General features: G+C 47.5%; 1 protein-coding gene across 2 annotated transcripts in view; it reads right to left on the bottom strand.

The window, feature by feature from the left end:
• The window catches only part of Ksr2 (kinase suppressor of ras 2), a 367,151-nt gene that overhangs the window by 22,254 nt on the left and 318,939 nt on the right, over nt 1-25,958 (bottom strand). For both annotated transcript variants that reach the window (XM_076922578.1, XM_076922577.1), the window contains exons 15-16: nt 5,945-6,041; nt 4,522-4,655 (exon numbers count right to left, since the gene is read on the bottom strand). In XM_076922578.1, the coding sequence (XP_076778693.1) occupies nt 4,522-4,655; nt 5,945-6,041 (231 nt within the window). The remainder of the gene's footprint in view (nt 1-4,521; nt 4,656-5,944; nt 6,042-25,958) is intronic.

The following is a 25,958-nucleotide window of genomic DNA, read 5'->3' as shown; positions in this document are numbered from 1 at the left end:
GCTCAGACCCTCTAGCAAACCCTGTGGTTGGCACAGTTGAATGACATCTTTCTTCTGGAATCAAGAATACCTACTGGCATATAAGGACTTAGGGATGCATTGGGGGCTTACTAGCCGTTAGGCCTCAGGCAGACTCTGGTCTCTATTTTCCCATGTGCCAAGTGGACACATTCATTTATACTTCAGATAACAATGGCAATTTGAGAGTGTCTAGTTTAGGGCTCTCTCCGCTGCCGGGGCTATGTGACTACTGGGTAAAAATAATTACCTACCACATCCCCCACACAAATATATCTGTTTATCTGGAGGACCCAGGAATGGGGTCGAGATTACAGTCCAAAGTAAGAATGTCTAAGTCAGAAGAGAGAGCTTAGAATGAGTCAGACAACTGTCCCCAGGCATGGCCAGGATGACAGAGGCTGGTGGCCTTCGGACCCCTGGGACAGGAGAGGGTGTGGCAGGCATACAAATGTCATCAGCCTGGGGCTGACACATGCCTGGGAGAGGGTTAGGAGCCAGGCTTAGTGCATGCACCCCAGGGTGTCCTGTTCCCACGGCAACTGACCCACCAATAACAAACCCAAATCATCTTCATTATGGTTATTATTATGATTAATAACAGGCTATGTGTGGCTGGCACGACAGGGCTGCCATCTTAAATGACACTTTCCCTTGAGGGTGGCAGAGCAGCTGTTTGCAGGGATCTGTATGGTTACCTCTTTGCTGCCAGTCCAGGCAGGTCTCTCTCTGCTGAGACCTACTGTGTGCTTACCTGTCAGAGTTGTCATGCTTGTAAGCTCATCCCCACCCCCCCAGGGGTACTTTCTTGACTATACAGTTAAGAAGACAGGGCTCAACTTGGCTAAGCCACCTGCCTTGGGTGCCATCGTGATAAGTGGCTGCAGCATGCCACATCTGTCACTCCTAAGGCTAGACCCCTCCCTGCAGCTTTCTGGGGTGTTTTGGGAAACATCAACCCTGAAGATAGGCCCCAGTCAGCTCTTCACATCCTGGACTGTAGGTCTAAAGGACTGTCGCTCCTCTATCTGAGGTCCTGTTTCCACACTCTACCCATTCCACAGGCTCAGGGCACTGAGCACATACTCAACACAAGTCCCTGTCTGTCATTTATCCCGTGGTGTTATGGACTCTGGTGGTCTCCCAGATTCTCATGCTAAAGTCTGGACTCTCAGTGTGACTGCCACTAAAGGCAGGGCTTGTAGGCTCATTCATTTATATGACATAAAAGCAGAAAGAAGAGGGGCTACTGGAGAAAGAGAAGGGGCCAGAAAGAATGGAGACACACAGAGAGGGCCATAGGAGGCTAAATTTGAGAGAAGTACACGATACGAAGATGTGTGACTGTCACAGGGCAACCCATCGTTTGCTACAATGAAGATACGCCCGTAATTTATTCTTCACGTTACATATTTATTTTCTAAACCTTTGAAATTTATTCCTTAATTTATTTGTGGGAGGTCACAGATGGAACGTGTGTGTGTATGTGTGTGTGTGTGTGTGTGTGTGTGTGTGTGTCTGTGTGTGTGTGTAGGTCACAGGACTACTGTGGGAGTTGGTTCTTTCCTTCCAATATGTAGATCCCAGGGACTGAATTCAGGTCATTAGGCTTGGCCTTTATCTGTCTGGACATCTTACTAGTGTGAGCATGTACACACATATACTACTGTATGCCATGTATATGTATATGTACATGTAAATGTATATGTATTATGCATAATATATATTATATAATTATATACATATGTGTATAATATATAATTATATAATATATATTATATAATTATATACATATATGTGTAATATATAATTATATAATATATATTATATAATTATATACATATATGTGTAATATATAATTATATAATATATATTATATAATTATATACATATATGTGTAATATATAATTATATAATAATTCATATATATATATGTGTGTGTGTGTGTGTGTAGCTTGAGCATAGGAGACCTCAAAGCCACCCCCATAGTGACACACTTCCCCCAACAAGACCACGTCTACTCCAACAAGGCCACACCTCCTGATAGTTCCACTCCCTGTGGGCCAAACACTCAAACACATGAGTCTATGGAGGCCATACTTATTCAAACTACCACACAGGGACTGTGGTATTGCTGCCACAAGCCTGACCGTGCTATTTGTTGGAGGGATGTGGAGGACTTTGGGACTCTGGACTAAGGAGAGGAATCGGGCATTTTAAGCAGGCTAATGAGCTCTCCTAGTGGGAGTGAGAAAGACGGTGCTGAAGGCAGTCTGAGCTGTGGGGGCCCAGCTCAAGGAGTTCCAGAGGAGAAGAATATTCGTAAATGGCCTGGAGATTGTTATCGTGATATTTTGGCAAAGAATGCAGCTGCTTTTAGTCCTTGTCCTAAAAATCTGCCTGAGGCTACATGAAAGAGTTTTAGATTAATGGCCTTGGGAGATCTAACAGGAAAAGGAAAAGGAAAAGGAGGGAGCTGGACAAAGAGAAATACAAAGGGACGGTTAGAAGAGAAAGGAATACCAGGAAGTATAATGGAGTCTCACACTCAAGAAGAAGAAAAAGTACCGGGTGGTGGTGGTGGCGGCGGCGGCGCACGCCTTTAATCCCAGCACTTGGGAGGCAGAGGCAGGTGGATTTCTGAGTTCGAGGCCAGCCTGGTCTACAGAGTGAGTTCCAGGACAGCCAGGGCTACACAGAGAAACCCTGTCTTAAAAAACCAAAAGAAAAAAGAAAGAAAGAAAGGAAGAAAGAAAGTTTAAATAAAGACCCGATTCAAAATGAAATAAAGGGAGTGGTGGCCTCCGGGTGACAGCCTACTTCTGATACCAGCTTCTGTCTTAGTCAAGGTTGCTATTGCTGTGATAAACACCATGACCAAAGTTTTGGTGAGGAAAGAGTTTATTTGGCTTGCACTTCCAAGTCACAGTTTATCATTAAAGGGAGTGAGGACAAGAACTCACACAGGGCAGGAACCTGAAGGCAGGACCTGATGCAGAGGCCATGGAGGGGTGCTGTTTACTGGCTTGCTCCTCATGGCTTGTTCAGCCTGCTTTCTTATAGAACCCAGGGCCACCAGCCCAGGGATGGCTCCACAGTGGGTTCACAGTGACGGCACCAATTGTGTCCCTAACCCTGCTCTGACTCCAGGATCCTGGCACACTAAAGTCAGTGTGATTCTCTTAGCAAGCCAGGGACCTTGGTACTGCTGTGGAGATAGAGGGAGGGAGGAGCCATACCTGCTCTTTTATGGTGGACTCACTCTCTCATGTGTCTACTGATCTGTTTGGTTGTTCTACGTATCTTAATGGCATAGTTGGTTCTAGAACCTGGAACATCCCATTTGGATGGGTGTGTGTGTGTGTGTGTGTGTGTGTGTGTGTGTGTGTTTGTGACACCTGAACACAGAAACCAAAGATGCTTGCTGTATGTTAGCACACCACTCAGAAACAGTTTATGTCATGTTCTGTTAAATTTCAAGCACTCTGACTCAAGTTCAAAGGTAGCTCACAGCCGAGATAAAGTCCTTTGGGAAGACAGGAGGATGTCCCTCAGAGAAATGTGGCTCTCCAGAACGGCAGAGAGTCAAACACCATGAGAAAAATCACAGTGCTGTCTCCCCGCGGAGAGAGGCCGTTCATTAGATGATGCAAGGGTTGAAGATGTATGTATGCATGCATGTTGCGTGTATACACAGTACACACTTCAAATTAAAATCCTCGAGGGCAGACCCTTTGAGTTATAGGCTGTTTATTTGGGATCAAGCTGTTTCTCGCATGGTTGACTCAATGTGGCTGGCTCCAGGGTGAGTGGCCTCTGAGAGTTAATTACTTAAAGATGGTTAATCATTCCCTGGGTGATCCTGGGGAGGTATATGCAAATGAGTTCTAATTACAACACAGCAGGACAGCTATTTGCCTGTGTCTGATGCTACTCAGGGTCCTGTGCTGGATCTTCATCCTGTATTCTCCTGTTTCATCTTTACAAGGATGCTATGAGGGAGGCATTTTCAAATACACAAGGAAAACTCAAATTCAGAGACCGCTCACCTTGGCCACAGCCACAGTGAAGAACTGCTGGAACCCATCTGGCAAGAGCGAGCTGTCCTAAAACCATCGCTCTTAGCTGTCTTTGGTTGCTGGACTAAAATTAATTCCTAAAACAGCTTGGAGCTTAGGGCTTTCACTGACCCCCCACCCTAGAAAAGCCAACCCCCTTCATGGGCGAAGAGAAAAGCCCTCCAGCCCAGGACAAGCACTTCTGAGACTGAGGGATCTTGTGGCACACTCTCAAAGGTGCCACTTTCAGGACAAGTGAGCAAGGCTCACGGAATCTGGAGAATGACTTTGGCGACCCTCGCTGGCACGGCAGCCCTAGCTACAACTTTCAACAACCAGAAGCTCAACCTCCAATCCGAGTCACTCAAGACATTTGGGGTCTGTTCCCAACCCTGTGATGCTCATTTATCAAGCACCCCTCTGTGTCACCTCGGTGACCTCTTACCTGCCAGCCTGAAGCACCCCAGAAATGCTGAAGAGTCCAAAGTCCGTGATGACCACTTTACCATTGTCGTAGAAGACATTCTTCGACTTGAGATCCTTGTGAAGGATGCCCTTGGCATGGAGGTAGCCCATGCCCTGTAAGAGATGAGGAGACAGGGACTCATTAGGGACAACCCCGGCACTTCCTCGCCACCCTCACTTGCAACCTCAAGGGTGGCAGAGTGTGTAGGGTCCACCTATGGAACTTGGGGGGCAAAGTGTATGTGAGTCACAGCCCAAGAGCCATCACCCCCAGAGCCCTGCAAAGCTGCCTCCAGAGCCAATCTGCTTCCTGTAGAATAAAGGAAGAAAAAGTGTCCCAAGGGAAAGAGTAGGGACACCAGAAAGGATGGAGACACCAGAGAAACGGGTCCCCTCAGCCATTTCTCCTCAATTCCTTTTTAAAGGGGCCTTGCTCCCTCTGTTACTCGGAACACAGCCCTAAAGAACCACCTGCGATACTCAGGGGGACCTTCTGTGACCCCACATCAGGAACACAGGGAGAGAGCCATTGGCAGTCTAGCTCAAGAGTAAAGAATTAGAGACTGTTTTGCCTTATTCTTTTGTCTTGGTGAGCAGTTCCACATCTGTGTTCTTACAGTCCACTCCTAAAAGTCCTGGTGGGAACTGAGAACCTGAGTCCAACCCAACAAGAAGGCAGCTGTTGAGAGACTCAGGATAACCTATCTGACTTCATCCAAAGCAATACCCAGCAACCTGATGCTTCCCCAGCTATGAGAGACAAGATGATTGGGTGTTCATGGGGATTCCAGGACGCTGGTATAATCGTTGCTAATGGTAACAGTCTGAATATGAAAGGTCCCCCTCAGGTGAATGTTTTAAATTCTTGGTACCTAACCAGTGGCTGCTTTATAAGGGTCTAGGGAGGTGGAGCTTACTGGAGGAAGCAGGGTCACTTGGGGTAGGTCTCTGGGGGAATGCTATCCCTGACCATTGTCTTACTTTCTGCCTTCTGGACTAACTGTGACATGACTCATCTCTGTCCCATAACGACAGGACGGTCATTATGAACTGGGCTGCTATCCCCTACCTTTCTCATGACGACGATCTAAACCAAGAGCCAAAAATGAGCCTCCCTTGGTGACCCCGAAGGAATGGATCCACCACCCAAGAGAACTAAAGGGCTCCCCTATACCCACTAGCCTTTCCCTGTACCCAGGTATCCTGGTTATGAGATGCCAGCCATAAAACACATCTGGGACAGTATTCCTAAGGGATGTATTTGTTTTTCAGACAAAAATCTAATGTCTCTGAAGTCCAAACTGGTAGTTTAATCTAGACCCTGGGTCTTAGGATCCTTGAAGGGATGGCCAGAGGGGGCTGAATCTTTCTAAGCCAGGTGGGGGGCCCACAACTCATAGTACCTTTACAATCTCTTGTGCGATCTGCCTGGTCTTGTTGACATCCAAGACAATCTTGGCATCCCTCACCACGGAGTAGAGTGTCCGTCCTTTACAGAGGCTGCAAGGTAAAAGAATAAGATCATCCGGGGCAATGACCATCGGTGGTGAGAAAGATGGTCCACAACAGTCATCAGAAGTCACCAAGAGTCCAGCCAATTCGTCACCATGATGCCCACGTGACATTCAGAGGCCTGGCACTGAACTCCAGAGCTGGTTCTGGGGTGACGACCTGCAGAGATGTCTTTGTAGATTCTTTACGGATGTCAGCTGCTTTCTGCCATATAGATACAAGACTCAGCCAGGTCCAAAAGTGCCTGGGGTGGTTTGAATAAGAATGGCCTCTCATGTATTTGCTTTGGTCATGGTGTCTCTTTCAGCAATAAAATAGTGACTAAGAGAAGACAGTAGGCTTACCTGCCACCCGCCCATGTGTGTGTGTGTGTGTGTGTGTGTGTGTGTGTGTGTGTGTGTGTGTATGTGTGTATATGCAGTACATGCTTGTTCATGTGTGTGCAGGCAGGGGCACATGTGTATACAGGTGCACATGTACTTGTGTGTTCATGCATATGGAGGCCAGACAACAACCTTTGCTGTCATTTCTCAGGTGATAACCACTGTTGTTTTTGAGATAGGATCTAAAAACATTTAGGCCCAGCATGTAGGCTTAGATGGCTGGTTGGTAAATCCAGGGATCCATCCATTTCTGCCTCCCTAGCGCTGAGATTACGTGTATTTCTTTACACGGTTTCCTAGAGATTAAAATGAGCCCTTCGGGTCTACAAGGCTAGCACTGAACCAAACGGGTCATGTCCCCAGCCCCCTTGTACTTTTGGAGACAGACTGTCACTATACAGCTCGGGCTGGCCTCGAACTCATGGTTCTCCTGCTTCAGCCTCCCAGCTGCTGGGATTACAGGCCTGCATCACCATGCCTGGCTCATCTCTCAAGGGAAAGCTGTCACACAACAATAACTTTTGGTCCCTCATACCACTCAGACTGCACTGTCTGCCATGAGTCCCCTGCTGAGAGTCCCCGTGTGGGGACAGGAGCAGTAAAGTGTTCTGAGCATCATCAAATGGTACATTCAGTCCTTACGTGGGGGCGTGTCTATGGGAACAATGGCACCCAATCGGGGCACCTGTCTAGACGGAGGGCGTGCAACCCATCTGCAGACTCATTAAAAGTCTGTTTCAGGGACTCATAGTTTAGGATGAATGACTGGGAGAGGACATTGTGCAGTGGCAGCAGCCTCCTTACACTCTGCAGCTTGTCTGCTCCTTCTCAGTGAGCCTGACTCCTGACATACACAGAACAGGTACCAGGAGGAGCCACCAAAGGAATGAGTGAATGAATAAACAGAAGAGTGAATTCTGTCTCCGGTAGAGCCTCCAAAAGCCAGCATTGGATAGAATAAGTATGGACGTCATTATTATGATAATCATTTTTCCATCTCTATAAAATTAACAGCTTGAATGCATTTCTTTTTCACTTACAGCCTTATTGCTAAAGTGCTCTGGGTCTGACATTTCCTCCTCTGGTGTTAGTTCGGCTTTTGCTGCACACTGGACCTGGCTGGGACTGTTTGTATTCTTCAGGTAGAAGTAAGAGTGTTGGTATCAGAGAGAATCCCAGTTCAAATCCCAGCCCTGCGTCTTCCTTCCTATAAAGCCTCGGGATGGGTTACCCAGTGCCTCTGGGCTGTAGCTTCCTCAGCTCTCAGAGCAAACCTGCTTTGCACATTAATAGAAGGACTGGATGAGGTAGAGTCCTGCCCTGGTGTCTGCCATCTGAAGGGAAGTCCAGCCCAATGGTTAGGCACAAAAGTCAGACTCAATGGGATTAGGCTTCTGATCTGCTGCATGATGGTCGCATAACCCTGGGTACTCCTGACAAGTAAGTTGGCTTCTGCATCATAAAGTGTGTGTGTGGGTGTGTGGGTGACACTTCCTGCACCACCAGAACTCAGCTGTGTAAAAAATATAGGCACTGTTCCCTGCACAACACACAGTAGGCCTTCAAGGTCTTTATGATCAATAAAATAGTGATCACACTTATGTGTGAAAGGAGAAATGACATGTTTATCTATCTGTGTAATCCCTTCTGCCCTATCTCTCTACCCTGTCCGTCTGTCTTGTCTGTCCACCCATACAGCTACTTTCCATTCCGTATCCTACCTAGAGCCATGTTGGTGAGGACCCCTTTCTTCACCTGCCCTGGGTGAGGTTCCAAGAGCGGCTGACTCACAGGCAGGCTGAGTCACCTGTTCAAGGTCGCCCAGTGCAGGAGCAGGAAGTGGTCTAAGATGACTCAAGGCTGCCCCCTCTTCTCGGGCACAGCGGCAAGTTTGCCGAGCCTCTGCTGCAGAGGTGGAGGAAGGGCTAGCTGAGCAGCCAATTTGGCTCTGTTGACATTTAAGTATCAGAGATGGAAGACCGTGGGTGGATTCCCTCCCCTGGATACCTCGTTCTCCAGCGGCCACCTACACTCATTATAGACCAGAGTCCTCCCTCCTACACACAGAAGAGCAAATAATTGCATCAGGCCCCAAGACTCCCCGCATCCACGGTTCAGGATGACCACGTGAAGTCCCCTTTTCGGCCACCACTGACAGTGGCTGCTTCCTGTCTCACTATGCTAAATTATCTGGGGATGCTAGCCAGAGTGGATACTGGTGCAGCCATGATCTGGCTCATCTATGACTGCCAAATATGCGGATAGCCCATGGCCAACAGTTCCTCCCCTGGATAAATGCCCAGCAGACACGAACACCCACATTTACCCTCAGATACGAACTACAGCATGATAAAAATTCTAATAGTTTTTATGTCATGAGAATCTTGATTTCTTAAAAAAAAAAAAAAAAAACCCAGAAATGTTGTGGGAATCTGTTTTTGTTTTAATCCCAGGTGTAGGATATGGGGCTGCTTCAGACTGTCTACAGCAGCTGATTGATTGGCTTCTTGCTCTTGCTCTAGGAGGGGCGTGATTTTGCCAGCTACAGATAGTTTCTGCGATTGTGTGACATTTGGAATTCTGAGGACTTCTGAGAGGACAAATAAATGCTAGGGTCCCCATTGGTTGGTTGCTGTTGGTTTCGGTTTGTTAACTAGTCCCATGCAAAGAAGAAACAAGAAAAAAATTAGATATCCCGATGGCAAAGGTCAAACTTGCCCCTAGGAACTTGATGCCCCTGATGAGCAGGAAGTAGTCTAATGATAACGGCTCCCCCTTCCCCCTCTATCCTTTCTCTCCTACCTAGTGTTAGAGGGGTTTGAATGGCTGGAAGGGGAGGGGTGGAGAAGGGTGGAAGGAAGAAGAATCCGCCAAGTAGCCAATGTCTGGCTACAGTTCTACCCACATCCAGCCCGGAAGTAATCTGTGAGAACCCAAGTAACTACAGCCTCCAGTTCCTACGCTGATATCCTTGACCCCAGTGTGCTGGCCAGAGAGGTGTGAGCCAACAGAGGTGACTGTCGGATGGTGAGGGGGAGCCATAGGAAAGTTTCACCAGAGAATTCATTCAGTGACTTTCCACCATGTGAGGACGCAGTATGAAGGTGGCTGTCTGTAACTCTTGAGTCATGGCCAAAGCTGGATTGAGCTGGCCTCTTCGGTCTTAGAGTTCAGCCTCCAGACAGATGACAAAGTTTCTTTTCTTTATAAGCCACCTGGTCCACTGCACTTTATTATAGCAGCTAAAACACAACCTGTGTTCATCAACAGAAACCGAGGACACAACGAATGAGCCACACGGTAACACCCAGTCACACACAGCTATGTAAAAGGGATAGAACACCCTGACAGCAGACAGCCGGGTGAAGCTCACCACATGGAAGGAGTCTCATGAGACTGTTGGAAGAGTCCACTCCTGGCCTGTGTGCTGGAAGTTGGAAGATCTGTACCAGTATCTGTGTGTGTTTATGTGTGTCTCTGAGCGTGTTTGTCTGTCTGTGTGTCTGTGTGTCTGTGTGTGTATCTGTCTGTCTCTCTGTATGTGTGTGTGTCAGAAGAGCTGCTTTGGAAGGAAGAGCATCAGGGGCTATGCTGGGCTATGCTGGGCTATGCTGGGCTATGCTGGGCTATGCTGGGCTATGCTGGGCTATGCTGGGCTATGCTGCATGTTTGTATCTGGGAGCTGAGAACACAGATAGCCACCATATTCTACCCTGATGAGATGGACACTTTTGTCTGTGGGTCTTCACTTGATTTAAAAAAATACTTAAAAATTATGTGAGAGGAACTGGGGAGATGGTTAAGGAGGTAAAGTGCTTGCCTTGCAAACACACAGACTCGAGTTTGCTCCCCAGAACCCACACTTGCAATCCCAGCAAGTGGAGACAGAGACAGACATGATCCTGAGTTTGTTGGCCAGACAGCCTAGTCTAATGGGTAGGTCCAAGCCAATGAAAGTCCCCATCTCAAAACAAAACAACAACAACAACAACACAAAGTGAAGAGCTCCTGCCAAGGTTGACCTCTGGCAAGGCTGAGGGGAGAAAATCCAGTCAGCTCAAATGTCTATGGAACCTGCTGGCTGAGCCTGGAAGGAGGCTGACCATGGGACCCTTGCAGACACTTCTGGGGTGTCGAGGAGCTGAGGATGGGAGAGATAAGACGTGGGTTTGCACACTTGAGATCAATGTGACCTCCCTGAATCCTGCAAGGTCGGTCTGGGTCATCTTCCCATTTTACAGGACCAGATACTGAGATCCAGGGTGGGAAGGACAAACCTAATCACACAGCCACATGTTGACGGGCACACAAACTTCTCCCAGCTTTTCTCTGAAAGGCCGTGCAGCTGGAGAGCAAAAGACACAAAGTAGCCCCAGATTAAGGTTAAGTCAGGATGTAAGGGGAGCTACAGTATCCTCGTCTGTAAGATAGGGTTCACTCATGCCAAGGGCTTTCTATGCAGCCAGCACCTACGCCAAGAGGCAGGGTTACATTTTTGGTGTTTCAAAGACTCCAAGATGCACATTCATATTTAGCCTCTCAGAGAGCGGAGCGTGTCTTGCCGTAAGTCACAGGGCAGAGTACCGTGGGTGTTGCTGTCTCTCTTGGTAGCACATAAGCATACAGTGCATGTGCCCGTGGGGGGCATCTCCAGTGTCACCACAGTGTGGTCTCAGCTCTACTCCAAAGATGAGGAAGTCAAGTGTCAAAGAGAATTTGTTGTCATTGTCCCTAGGGAGGGAGACCCGAGCCTCGTGCAGGTCAGGCAAACATCCTACCACTGAGTTACATTCTTAGTTCTTTTGGGGCTTTTTATTCTGAGGTAGGGGGGCCCCTAAGTTGCCCAGGGTGCCCCTGAGCTCCTTCTATAGCCCAGGAACCTCCCTTAAGTAGCTGGGATTATAGATTTTGGTGAATATAAACATTATGGAATGACTAACTCAAGATTATTACTGCAAGCAGTACCTTAAATACTTACGTTGGGCTAATAATGAATACTGTTCTTAGTGACGATCACACACACACACACACACACACACACACACACACACACACACACACACGTGTATCAGCCAGTTACCATGACAAACAACGGAAACCTTGAACTTAGTTCTAAGAAATCTTATGTTGTTAGGCCAACATCTCTCCTGGTCCCTCACCTGTCCCCATCTCTGGCCACTTCACATCACTTTCTTTTTCCAAGAGTTTGAATTTTTTTTTTCCTTCTTTGCTTCAGTGTAGAGATCCGGTTTACACATACTAGGTAAGTACTCCGAGCTACATCCCCAGCCTGTGGATTTTGAGAACGTGTCTCTCTGTGTAGCCCAGGCTAGCTTGGGACTCCACATCCTCCTGCCTCAGTCTCCCAAGTGCCCTGATTACAGATGTGAACCACCACGTTTGGTTGAGCGTGGCTTTTGAAGGCTTTCCGGTAAAACGTATTCATCTTCTGTGTCTGTCTCCTTCCCTGGGCATAGCGTCTGCAGGCTCATTGGTGGATTGTGAATGAAAATGTCTCCTCTTTAAATGGCTGAAGAGCATACTGTTTGTTCACCAGAAGACTCAGGTTGGATCCATGTTGTTCTAGGTTTTGTGTGTGTGTGTGTGTGTGTGTGTGTGTGTGTGTGTGTGTGTGTGGCTGTTGACTCCCTAACAGAAAGCAACTTGGGGTTTTATCCTGCTTACAGTTCCAGGTCACAGCTCATGACTGAGGATGGTCAAGTGGTCAAGGACGAAGCAGATTATATCGTATCTGCCATCAGGAGTGGAGAGGGGAGAAACCTCCCCCAACCCTCGCTTTTGCTCTCGCTCTCCTCTTATATAATCCAGGGCCCAGACTGGGTATCTACATTCAGGATAGATCTTCCCATATCAAATAACCATTAAGACAACTCCCCACAGACATGTTCACAGGCTAACCTGATGCTGACAGTCCCTCACTGAGATTCTTCCCACGTGACTCTAGATTGCATCAAGTTGACAGTTAAAAGCTAACCAGCACACATATTGGCCAGTGTGCTCAGTGCTGCCAAGAACATGGCTGTGTAGATGTCTCTCCTTCATCCAGAGCTGGCCATGGGAACCGGGGTCCTTGGATGACACTTGGGCTCCAGGAGCCCCTCCCTTGCTTCCCAACATCTCCTGAGACCCTGGTGCGCATAGATCTTCAGTAAGTACAGCTATGACATCTCTACCACCATCCTCTGGGACAATGAAGATGAATGGAACCTCCTGTGCTCGGGAGCACTTAGTCTGGAGGTCAGGAGAAGGTGCTTCAGTGGCTCGGGGCTTTAACTGATCCTCTTCTAGATTCTGAGGCAGTATGTGTACACACATGCATACACTTGCATGTGTGTATCCATGCACCCCTCTTGGTATCTCTCTGAGTAACCAAATCATTTCTCTTAAAAGAGGCACAAAGACTGCTAGGGGGTTGCCTTCCCTGCCAATCACCTACCTCTCCCAGCTTGGCTTCTGGCAGTGGCCCCAAAGCTACCTTGAATATTTTTTTAAATCTGAGAAGTGCAGCTAGCCATTAGGAAAGATGGCCCTGGGGTGGAAAAATCTGTGTCGTGAGCTAGCCTGCCATGGGCTTGTCAGGAGTGGGACAAGCTCATCCAGCAGAGTCAACCTTTAAGGTCTTGGTTTAAACGGCCTCACTTGACCTACACCTTGGTCATGAAAGGGATTCACCCCTCTCTCTACGCCTGTCTGCTCACCAGCAGACAATGGACCCAGAGCAGGTATGGAAAATGGAGGGGGGGCTAGGACAATACTGGTCTTTTAGGGGCTCAGCCACTTCTAAAAGATGACAGAGATCCCCAAACCACAGTGTCCCACTGAGTGCTATCTATGGCCTATAAGGACGTTGCAGATGTGACCAATTAAAGATAAGGTGATGGGACAATTCTGTACCATCTGGTGGCTCCAATGAAAGGTAATGAAGAGCCAGAAGCAGCTCGGAGAGAGGATGAGGCCAGAGCAATGCATCATGGGTCTAGATCACAAGTACTGGCTCAGAAGATTCTGGAAGGCAATTGCCAGAGAAGCAGGAAGAGGATTCCCCACCACCACCCCCCACCCCCTGACACACAGGAATCCCTGGGAGAACATAGCCTGGCCTGTACTTGGATTTTTAACTCAGAGAGTCCCATTTGGACATCTGACTTCCAAAATGGATTTTTATTCTTTTAAACGCTCTGTTTCTGGCTACTTTTCACAGTAGTTATGTGACACTAATCCAGTGGGCAGTTAGTATGGATTGGTGACAGCAAACTGAGACCATGCAGGGGCAGTCTCTGTCTAGGGCATAAATGGTGACACTTAGAACCATTGATAAAATTATCACCATTGATAAAATTATCACCATTAGGCATATATAACATATATAGGTCAGGAGGTAATGTGATTGCCTCACAGAGGGCCAGTGTGGGGGAAGGGTTAAGGTTAGCTTAATGAAGAAGCCAAACATGGAAGAAATCTAGAGGAGAGAGTCCTAGCTGCTGGCCCAGCCAGTGCAAAGGCCCTGAGATAGGGTGCCATATGGGGTATTTGAGTAACCCAGTCAAGGCTGGACTCCAAAGAGCTTGTCCCAGGGTTTGACTTGGCAAGCCACAGCTAAGTGGGAACCATCCCAGCCTCTGAATCTCTTGAGTACCCAAGGCAGTTTTTTTTTTTTTTTTTTTTTTTTTAATCAGTTGTTATTTTTAAAGCTCTTCAGTTGTCAGGGTGAGTTACAAATGTCTGCAGTTCCTGTCCCCAACTTTGCGACACTCAAAACCCTACTGAATTGTCCCATGCTCTTTCTCCCTCCCCCGAGCCAATAAATCATATTCCAAGTGACAGGTTGCACACTCTACCAAATTCTGGCCTCAGGCAATCTCCAGCTTCCAAGTCCTCCATGAATCTAACACTGATGATATTAAACTTTGGGACTTTGGGGAGTTTATAATAATAATAATAAAAAAATGCCAGGTTAGCTGCTTATAAAAATGGGAAGGGCCAGAGATTTGTCACTTGCTTAACACAGCGTGTTCCTAGGAAATGAAGAGTTATGGAGTTTCATTAAGGAAGGACTTGCCTGGGGCTCACATCCAAGCTGGGCAAGAAAAACATTGTTAGAATGAGCTAAGGCTAGACTCCAAGGGTCTTGGCTTTGCGCGTAGGGACCAGGTATTGTGAGGTATTGGCACATGTGGAGCCAGCGAGTGACAGCAGGTAGCATTCTCAGTTGCCCTCTACCTTATGTTTTGAGGCAGGGTCAGTCACTCCTCTGGCTGACTTGGCTAGCCAACGAACTGCAGGGATCCACCTGTCTCTGCCTCCCCGGCATGCACATGGATTTTTACACAGCTGCTATGGACTTTTGGGTCCTTATACTTGAATAGCGAATACTTTCTCCACTGGGATCATCTCCGAAGCCCCGGGGCTTGACTTTTGTTAACTCACATCTCCCTCCTCCTGCCAAACACGATTGCAGAGCTCAGAGATGCCTGGCAGGAAGAGGGAGGCACGAATTCTCTGTGGTCTTTCTGTTGTCTCTCTTTCTATTGGATCTGAGATATTTGTGAAGTGCCCAGAAGCTGGCTGCTCTGGCCCTTTAAGAACTGAGATGTGTGGCTCTGGCCATGCTACTCTCTCCTTGCCACCCTGACTACGACGTGGTGCTGTAGGACACGGAATGACATTCATCCTCTGTGGTTTCACTTGCATGGGGAGAGAACATTCAAGATCCCAAAAAGCCCCCCAGGGGGGTAAGACCTCCAGCTCACTGAAGATCTGCAGGCCACAGTAGCATTCTGTCACAATGAGAAGCCCAGTGCAGTGTAGAACACTGTTTGAAGGCTTCTTGCTTGGGATGTGCTCTTCTCTGAGCCCTGATCCTTCTCAGCATCTCTGAGCGTCAGCCTGCAGTATTTATCCAGGATTCTGTCCATCATGATCACTCCAGACCTACTCGCTGGATCAGCTCACTTTATTCATCCTTTGTGCATAACAAACTGGGGTTGAACATTCCAGCTATCTGCTACGGTTTCAAAGTGACCCCTCAAATTCCCTTGTGCTAAATTTAACCCCTCAACCCAACTATGAATGGCCATGGAGATGGGGCCTTAGGAAAGGAATTAAGTGAGGCCATAACATGGGCCGTCGCTGATGCCGTTGGTAGGTTACCATGGAGGGAGAGACAGGAGATAAACCTGCTGTTTATTGTGGCTGCCCTCACCAGGTACATGAGCCATGCTATTGGACTATCCATCTACAAGAGTCCTGATGTGAATGAACCTTTAATCTCTATAAACTTCCCAGGCTCAAGTATTTCATTACAGCAATGAGAAACGGAAGACAGCAATATTACAAAAAGAAGCTTCGATCATAGCCTCCTTATATCGCCACACAGAGTGCTAGACCCTAACAGATATAAAGAGAAAACACATCAGGAAACAATGTTTTTTTTTGTTTTGTTTTGTTTTTTAAACAAAGCCAAATCCTAGTTTGATATCATGACCCACAAAAGGCTCTTAACTGGATGGCTCTGCTTTCTGTGAAAACAAATCAAGTTCTGCCAGAGATAGCTTGGAACAGCTCCGATCAGAGGGAGACTTTCCCTCCAATGTAACCACAGTGTGTGCAGGTGACAGGCAGGAGGGGGATCCCTTGCTCGGAGTGGATAGTCTCATGGAGATCAGTGGTGGGGGAACAGATTACAGCAGATTATACGGAGAGAAACCGAGGGATAAGCATGGGGGTGTCCGTTGACAAGGTAGTCAGGGTTGGCCCATGGAGAGGTGCGGTGGGGGCCTTTCCCACACCCTGTCACTGCAGGGTAGGGGCCTCTGGGCTGACTTGGGACCACTTCTAACCAAGTGTTCCTTGTCAAGTCTCCTCAAGAAGATCAGCAGCAGGCTGTTTGGGGGGACAGTCATCTTTGGCAGTCATCTAGGGTATGGGGGACAATGCAGAGGCTTCTAGGTGACTTTCATTACCTGAACTGTCTCATCTAATCCTGCTTCTTACTTGTGTGGGAGTGCATGCACACGTGTGGATATGCATGTAAAGGCCTGAGGATAACCTGCGATGGTGTTCCTCAGAATGGCCCACTTGAGTTCATCTTTAAATTATTCTATTTTTGCATTCCTCGCCCTACCTCTCTCTCTGAGACTTGGTTTTCTTTGTTCTTTAAGTTGCTACGACTATTCCCACAGGACAGACGGGGAAACTGAGACAGTGAGCCCACCTAGTTCAGAGCATGCACTCCAGAAAGGAGAGCCATGGTGAAACTGTCCTGAGTTTCCAGGGCAAATTACCAGAAACCTCTGGAAGCCATGGAACTCTGTGAGGGTGGGGGTGGAACACATATTAACCATGGTCAATTTCCAGCGGCTCAGCAGAGGTGCGGTCACATGCTGGCTGTTAACTGGGGACAGGATGTGCTTCTCCTATCCTTTCTCAAGCTGTACCTGCTCAGTGTGGACACCCTCTGCTCTGCAGCACTTTGGAGATTAAATGAGACAAGGTGACCATCTTCATTATTTAAAGCTTCTATGACAAGCCACAAAACTGAGAGTTTCTGGTGCCATCTTGCCTGGGGCAAGGATGCTACTTACAAAAGACACATTCCGTACAAGAATCTAGGGTCTCCCCTCCCCAGAACGGGAGGCCGTAGGCTCCCCATTTGAGTCTTCACCTCGAATCTTCACATCTTTCTAGGACTTTCTAAGAGCCCCTGGGAAAGGTGATTTCACAAATAAGGGACCCCTGATTTAAAGAGGGACCACTTTGGGAACTCAGTTCTACTGAGCTCAGGGGAGACAACCTTCTTATCCTAGAGACTGCCCCAGCCATGATGTCAAAATAGCAACAATGGAAGCTCCTTGAAGGGAGGAGTCCAGCACGGTGGAGCCCCAACATGTGGGGTTGCCCCACAGGTGGTAGTGAGGGCATGTGGCAGAGCAGAGCAAAAAGCAGACTGTTCTGGCCAGAGCCGGAAGTGAACATTACCTTCCAGTCCTGACTCTATCATCTGTCTCCCAAGCCATAAGGTCTTGTTTCTACCCTGCCCGCTGCCCCTGAGAACAGGATATAACACCAAGGTAGGCTTTACACGCTCTGTCTTAACATGGGACCTACACCATTAGCTGAACACAGGGGTGCTTCCTGTGCTCCGCCCCATCAGGGATGAGATGACAAAGGACCAAATAGATGTTGAACTTGTGGACTTTCAGGGTTGGATGTCAAAACCCCGTGGGCACTTGTTGCTGGCCCGAGTCACGCTTCTTTTTCATCCGAACAGTAAACTGAACTGCTGTTTTAAAAAATGTATACATCGCTCCACCTCATTTATATGCATTGAAAACTCACAAAGAGGACGGATCACAGGGTATTGGCAGAGTTATCTCCGCGTGCTAAACCTAGGGCTTTCTTTACCCATTTTCCATCTGCTTATCTCTCCTTTCTAATTTCTCTCCAATAAACTCATGTTACTTTTGTAAATTGAGAAAAGTGGGGGGGGGGGAGGAGAAGGAAGGGGGAGAAGAGGAAAGAAGGAAGGGGAGGGGAGGGAGGAAGAATTCTGAGTCAGAGGGAAGTGAAACCAGACATGTGTGTTTGCTCTGTGGAAAGTTTGGAAAATAACTGGGCTGCAGAGACACGGAGTTGAGCACGGAGTGCAGCCTGTGCCAAGCTCCTGCTCAAAGCAGCGCAGACCTGTTTGCTGTTCTTATCTGCTGACCTGGTTTTGCAAATTCCATGCACATGGCAAACAGTGCATCCCAGAAAGTCAAGCAATGCCTCTTCCCTGGAAAAGTTCAGTCCCTCATGAAAATCACAGGCACAGCTGTATGCGTGTGCCGGTGCATATGTGTGTGTGTATGAAGGTATATGTGTGTGTGTATTGTGTGTGTGGTGTGTGTATGTATGTGTGCATGTGTGTCTCTGTGTGTGTATGTATGTGTGTCTGTGTGTGGTGTGTGTATGTATATGTGTATATGTGTGCATGTGGTGGATGTATACTGTGTGTGTATACATATGTTTGTGTGTCTTTGTGTGGAATATGTGTGTATATATGTATGTGTGTGTGTATATGTATGTGTGTGTGGTGTGTGTATGTGTGTGTGGTGTGTGTATGTGTGTGTATATGTATGTGTGTGTGTATGTATATGTGTGTGGTGTGTGTATGTGTGTGTATATGTATGTGTGTGTGGTGTGTATATGTGTGTGTATATGTATGTGTGTGTATATGTATGTATGTGGTGTGTGTATGTGTGTATATGTATGTGTGTATATGTATGTGTGTATATGTATGTGTGTGTGTATGTATATGTGTGTGGTGTGTGTATGTGTGTATATGTATGTGTGTATATGTATGTGTGTGTGGTGTGTGTATATGTATATATGCATATATTTATATGTGTATATATGTGTGTGGTGTGTATATGTGTGTGTATGTGTGATTTCAGACTGAACTCAGTGTCCTATGCCACTAGGCAAGTGTTCTAACATTGAGCCGCATCCCCACCCCCTGTTACTATTCATTTTTAATTTTAAAAATTAAAATTATTATGCATGGGGTGCATGCTGTGTTATGCACGTGGTGGTCAGAGGGGCAAATGACTTACTCAGGATCCTTCCGAATCAGGACAGTGGGGAACAGGACTGGACCCAGTTTCTCCAGAGCCCCCTAGCCCTCTGCTCACACTGCTCCAGGCCAGAGGGAAGCAGGGGACTTAGGAAAGACCAGACACCGAGGCCTATTAGGAATTTTCATTATGGTCATATTAGTCAAGTATCTTTGTCCTGAACAAAGTCTGGCTCACAACCACACTGGCTTTGTAGGTGTCTGCGGCTGCTTCCGTGCAATGACAGTGGTTGTGTCTATGCAGCAAATACTATGACAAAACTCTATGCCACTGGACATTCACTAGAAAGACCTGTGACACCCCCTGCCACACATGCCCTAAGAAATGGGGCTCTGGGGACGAGAAATGTGAGCCCTGTTCTAGTTTCTGTGGCTGTGATAAAACACTCTAAGCAAAAGCATTTAGTAGATGAAAGGGTTTATCCATCTTCCAGATCACAGGGTGCCACTGAGGAAAGTCGGGGCAGGAACTCAAACAGGAGCCTGAAGGCAGGCCTGTTGGCTTTTCTATTCAGCTCTACTCCCCAACCTGGAACTCTCTCACTAAACACATACAGCAGGAACCATGGAGGATGCTTCTTGCTGACTTGTTTATAGGCTCATGCTTGGCTAGCTTCCTTATACAGCCCATGCCCGCTTGCCTAGGGAATGGTGCCGCCCACAGTGTGCTAGGCCCTCCCACATCCATTAATAATTGAGACAATCCCCCAAAGATATATCCACAGGCCAATATGATTGAGACAATTCCTCAATCCAGGCTTCTCCTCACATATTAATAGACTATTTGGAGGTTAACAAAGCTAACCAGGACAACAATGGGACACTCTTCTCTCTAGCAAGGGAGGGTCAAGGCCAAATGGGTTTCCTATCCCTCTGCTCACTCCTTCATTCACTCTGCCACTCATACATCCATGTGAGTGTTGGGCTCATACCTCCTATATCTCCTACCCTGCCCTGCCAGGCACCATGCTGGCCTTGGGGACATCCAGTCTAGTACCAGATCAGATAGTACATAAGGTAGTGCCACCAAGTGTTATGGGGTAGAAACAATACTGCGTTTGGGATGGGACTAAGCTCTGGGGGAGAAGAGACCAGAGAGGGACCAGTGCAGAAAAGCCAGATAAAGAACTGGCCTTCCATTGGGTGGACACTGGCTGTGTGCCCATGGCCACCTAGCCAGAGAGGAACACATCCCACTCAAGCCCACATCTCCTGCTTCTCCCCTTCTTCCGTCCCCTGCCCAGAACCCAACATCACACTCACATGGAGCCTTCCCAGGGACTTCCTAGGCACTAAGTAAGCTGGATGAGTGTCCCTCTCTCTGCATGAGGCAAATCCCACATTGCCTTAAAAGCCTTTCCTTCCAGACAATTGGCTTAGATGGGGCCACAAGAGCAAAGTGACCCATGGCACTACCACAGGACTCTCATAGCTAGATGAAAAGGCACAGGTGTTTATGTGTCTGTTATAGTTTCTCCGGGTACACATATCTGTGCCCTTTCCTGTACACATATGTAAATGCACAGATGGAGGTATACATACATGTGAATGATCATATACACGTCCGGGGGTTGAACACGGTACACAAATGCATGCATATTTATTGCTGTGGTTTTTGAAAAGTGTCCCCACAAAATGGAAAGCCTTGGCCCCCAAGGTAGTGGTATTATGAGGTCTTGGGGACCTGTTAGAGGTGGGGGGCTAATGGTTAATAGGGGGATGTTATAATTAATAATTATCAACTTGACAGGCTCAAGAATCAACCAGGAGACAGGCCTCTGGGGCATGCCTTTGTGGGAGTTCCTAGACTGGGCTAATTAAGACAGGAAGACCCATGGTAATGTGGTCAGTACCATTCCACAGACTGAGATCCTGAACTCAATGAAAAGGAGATGATGAACCGAGTACCCAGCATCTGTACCTGTCTGTTTCCTGCGTACAGACAAAATGAGGAACCAAGGGGAAAATGCAAAACCTTCCTTCTTTAATCTGCTTCTGTCTTTGGGTGTTTTGTCACAGCAGTGAGATGCAATCTCTACCTCTGGTTTGTGCTGCTACCATACTACCATGATGCACTTGGCCTCCTCAGAGGCCCAGACCAAGAGCTGCCCCAACAGGAATGTTAAGCTGATTCATACGCTTGTATAGGTATGTTCTCACATGTCCAATGCAAACAAACATCCATGCATGCACAGGTCCCTGCATGTCCTTCCATGTGAAGGTGTGTGCCAATGACCGGAGGCAGGGACAGCTACACAGGATACCTTCATGACAAGCCCAGAACTGGCTTCTTACCCTTAGAAAATGCTCTGTGTCCATATTACCCCTGACCCCAAAACCAGTCCTCTGCAAACTGGAAGTTGAAGTTGCTATTGGCAACAGGGAGATTGGAGTGTGTGTGTGGGGGCGGGGGGTGCTTGTCAGTGGGCAAAGTGCTGAAGGTTCTAGGCAGTGGGATGGGAGTTACAGTGGCTGTCGATGGACAGAGTGCTTTTTTCTTTAAGGGTTCGAAATGTTTTAAATTTACATTTTAGTGCAGTTTTATAAATGCATGAAAACTCACTGAGCTATACGGTAAGCTGTATGCACAGGATGAACAAGCTGTGGTATGCAAACCATGTACAGGTTGCTTAATAAGCCCAAGCAAAGAGAAGTCACAGAAACCAAGGACTCCATCTTGGCTGGTTGCATTCACTGAGACTCCCTGTGCTGGGAAAGGGAGGATGGAATATAACATGCCACAGCACTGTCAGGGCAGGAGAGGTCTCCCCCATGCTTTTCAACCTCTGTTCTGCCTCCTTTGTATCAAAGAACACCCGTGTTCTGTCTCTCAGAGCTTTGGAAATAGATAACAGAGGACCTTGAGGTACTGAGGGCTGAGGTGGCAAATCCATGCTGGACCCTGGAAGAAAAACAAAGTCACAATCCCAATAGAAATGGGGACAACTTGGGAGCCAGGGGAGTCTGCCTAGAGGAACATTTGCTTTCAGGAGAAACAGAAAAGAGGGTGTCAAAGGAGACAGGCTTTCTCAGGGAGAGGCGGTCACAACCAGGGAAAGGAGCTTGGACTTTGGAGTCAGCCACAACTGGGTCCCAGACCCAATGTTGACGGTTTTTCACCATAAATGTTCAGATGTGACTGGTTTCAGCCCATCCAATGTGAGCCCTGTCACTTCCAGGTTGGGGAACTTTAAAGCCCATTGCTTCATGTCCAGTCTGTCCTTCATTTTGTGCCAGCCTGATGAGGGAGGCTCTGCGCTGACATGCAGAGTCACAGGATTACATACACACGATGCCCCCAAGCAGCCACATGGAAAGAGGGGGCACTGCAGAGGATCACCCAACCGACCACTGACTTTAACGAGTGATTTAAAGGGTCAAACAGCAATTTCATGGTTGTTTGTCTCTGCAACTTACATGTATCCTACCCTGACTGAAAGCTAGGAAAACAGGAAAAGGCCAGAGATGATGGCTTTGCATGAAAAGGCACCTGCTGTCAATCCTGGTGACCCAACTCGAATCAGCAGGGATCCCACTCACTCACTCCACTGTGAAAAGAGAGAACTGACCTCCACACAAATGCCATGGCGGATGAGTGCCCACAGATACAACAATCAATAAATAAACGTATTACAATTCTAAATAGGCATGCAAAGAGATCGGATCATAGAAAGCGCTCAGTAAATACTGGCTATGAGAACGCATTAGTGGATCTCAAAATATTAAGTGAATCGAGGCCATGAAAGGCCAGAAGAGGATGGACAAGAGTCTGATCAACAAAGATGCCGTGATCGGGACAAGCTCGCCAAGAAGGATTGCTAGAGAAACTAAATTTCTTTGGCATGGGATCGTATTTTCCTTGGTGTTTAGGAAACATGGTATTTTCCCCCTCAAACGCCCATGGACATCTTCATCCTCATCAAACCAGGCTGTGGGGAGGCTTTGAAGGGACTACAGGAAAATGGGAATCTCTGCTTGGCGAGATTCAATTTCATGTTTTCTCGTTAATAGCTTTCTCCAGCTTGTCCCAGATAGCAAGCCAGTCACCGTGGGAATGTGACCTCCCCTCTTCATAATTTCAAAACAGAAGATAAGTGTCCAGAGAGATTAGAGAGAACGGGTGCTGTGCCCCCAAGAGACTGTCACATCCCCACAAGCTAAATGAAAAAAAGGAAGAAAAAAAAAACCACTCCTTGTAATCCCCATTCCGAATATTTCCATCAGCCAATGAACTTCACCTTGTTAATCTGTTTCCATCAAGTCCTGTCAGTACCCTCCCCCCCACACCAAAAAAAAAAAAAAAAAGTCAATTTAGAAGGTGTGGGAACAAAATGTAAGCTTTTGCCAATTTCTCAGAGACTTGAAATCACAAGGCAAGTTCGTGTGACTTCCCCACGGCCCCTTTAGAGCTCTCAACTCCATGGTGATGAGAAAATTCTTATCTGATGTTTGCCTTCCCCCAACCCCCACCCCAGACTCTGGCAAATCCCACAGATACTCCAGAGCCTGTCTAGGAGATGTTGAGGATAGAGTCACAAGGATCCCAAGGAATGCACAGACACCTCTGTTATCCATGTTACATGTGTGATGGTTAGTAGTAGAGGGTACTCTGGTACCCTGGAACCCTGGCCAGGGGGATGTAGAAAAAAAGCCGGAGCCAATGAGGGTGTTCATTCTACATCACTCAGAAACAAATCCTGACCCTAAGGTCCCAGATTGTCCCACCCACTGTCATAGAGGTTACCATATCACGTGAATTACAGTCAGGTGGGTGGGTGTGGCTAGCCCCATGGGGGAAATCAAAGTACAGAGTCTGACCATCAAATGATGGGTATCCCCTGCTCAGCCTCAGTATAGAACCCAGGTGTCCTGCTTCCACAACCCTGGGCTCTTCGTGAGATCAATGCCAGCTGCTGAAGTAGAGGTCTGCTTCTGGGAAGGATTTCTGGGGAAGTATCTTTTTGGAGCCCAGTGTGCAAAATACAGTCAAAGTTCACAGTCACGTACATCAGGACAGCTGTAAGCATTCTCTGACACCACATTGTACAGTTTAGTGAGATGTGACCCTTCTTTCTTCTTTGTTGGTGTGCATGTATGTGTGCATGTGTGTGTGCATGTGTGTGTACATGTGTGTGTGCATGTATGTGTGCATGCATGTGTGCATGTGTGTGCATGTGTGTGTGCATGTGTGTGTACATGTGTGTGTGCATGCATGTGTGCATGTGTGTGTGCATACACATGTGCATACATGGGAGCATGTGCATGTGGAAAGCAGAGGCCAACATCAGGTGCCTTTCTCAATTGTTCTCTATCTCGTTTTTTGAGGCATCTCCCACTATACCAGGAGGTCCACACTTTAGCGAGAATGGCTGATCAATAAGCTCCAGGGATCCCCCTGCCTCTGGGATCATAGGCATGGGTTGCTCTGCCTGGCTTTTAGGTGGGTGCTGGGAATCCAAACTTAGGTCCTTATGCTTGAGTAGCCAAACTTCGTATCCACTGAGCCATCTCCCTGGTCCCCAACACTTTCCCTTCTTACAAAGTCACCCAGGGCTTTGGTGTTTTGTGATACACCTCCCCAACTGGCACCACTCGGTCCTAAGTGAACCTCTGCTCACAAGATTTCTCCTTACAGATGCCAAACTCTGCAGATGTTCTCGGACGCAAAACGGCACAGCACATGGTATGCACATGGTCCCCTGTCCTTTGAAGTCACCTCTAGATGATTTACATAACAACATCTCTAGTACATGGAGCTGCTGGCTGTCTGTAATGTAATGTAAACATTCTATAAGTAGTTCATATAGTATTTAGTGGAAAGGAAACAAAACAAAACAAAACAAAACAAAAAACAAAAGCCCCTATGTGTTTAGTTCAGGCACAGACATTGCAGACATAGCTTCACAGACTGAGACAGAAAACAGCATTTGATGGGGGACTGAGATGGGGCCCGGCACATGTGTCATGATCACCCCACTCAAACAGATCCAGTGAGCTACTGAGTGTGCAGTCAATTCGAATGTTTGTCTTAGGAACCTTCTAGAACTCACCCCCGACTATTTTACCATCTGTGGCTGGCTGACTCTGGAGATAACGAATCTCTGCTCAACACTAGCTATTCTGGTGGTGGTATGACTGAGATGTCCCCCTCCCCTCCAGTCTCCATACTTGGTCCTCAGTTGGTGGCACTGTTCGGGTAGATGTAGGAACAGCGACTTTGCTGGAGTGCAGGCGTCACAGAAGGTGGCCCATGAGAGTTTACAGACCAGTGTTGCTGGATTCACTCTGCTTCTTGCTTGTCACCTATATTATCAGCTTCCCTCTCCAGTTCTATTCCTGATGCTTGCTGCCAAGTTTCCCTTTAGTGATTGACTCTTAACCTGAAACCATAAACCCAAATATCCAGAGCCCAGATGAACTGCCTTGGTCATGGTGTTTTACCACAGCAAGGGAAGAGGAACTGATAAAACTGTCCATTTCTTTCAAAATCCCTCCTTCCATGGCCCTTCTACCAGGATTAGTTCATTTATTTGGCTGTGACCAAATACCCCAAAGAAGATTAACGGTGGTATGCTTTATTATGGCTCATGGTTGGGGGCAGGGAGGTAGTTCACAGCATGGGGGGGTGGGGGTGGGGAGGAAACAGTGACCTGCATCCTTGTCAACCCCTAAACAGAAAGCAGGAAGCAGGGTCAGGCTCTGAGCCCCGAGGCTCACCTCTGCTGGTCAACGCATGGCGCATGGCTAAGCAGCCCAATGTCATTGAAGTTCCTTGCCCTCCAGCCAGGGACCAAGTGTCCCAACCACTAAGCCTATTAAAGGGACATTTCACACTCAAACCGTAATGTTACATCACCTCATTTTCTGTTCACGCTTTGTGCACCTTTA

Source organism: Arvicanthis niloticus, chromosome 24 (assembly GCF_011762505.2).
Source record: "Arvicanthis niloticus isolate mArvNil1 chromosome 24, mArvNil1.pat.X, whole genome shotgun sequence".
Taxonomy (NCBI): Eukaryota; Metazoa; Chordata; class Mammalia; order Rodentia; family Muridae; genus Arvicanthis; species Arvicanthis niloticus.
This window is presented reverse-complemented; position numbering and strand designations above follow the sequence as displayed.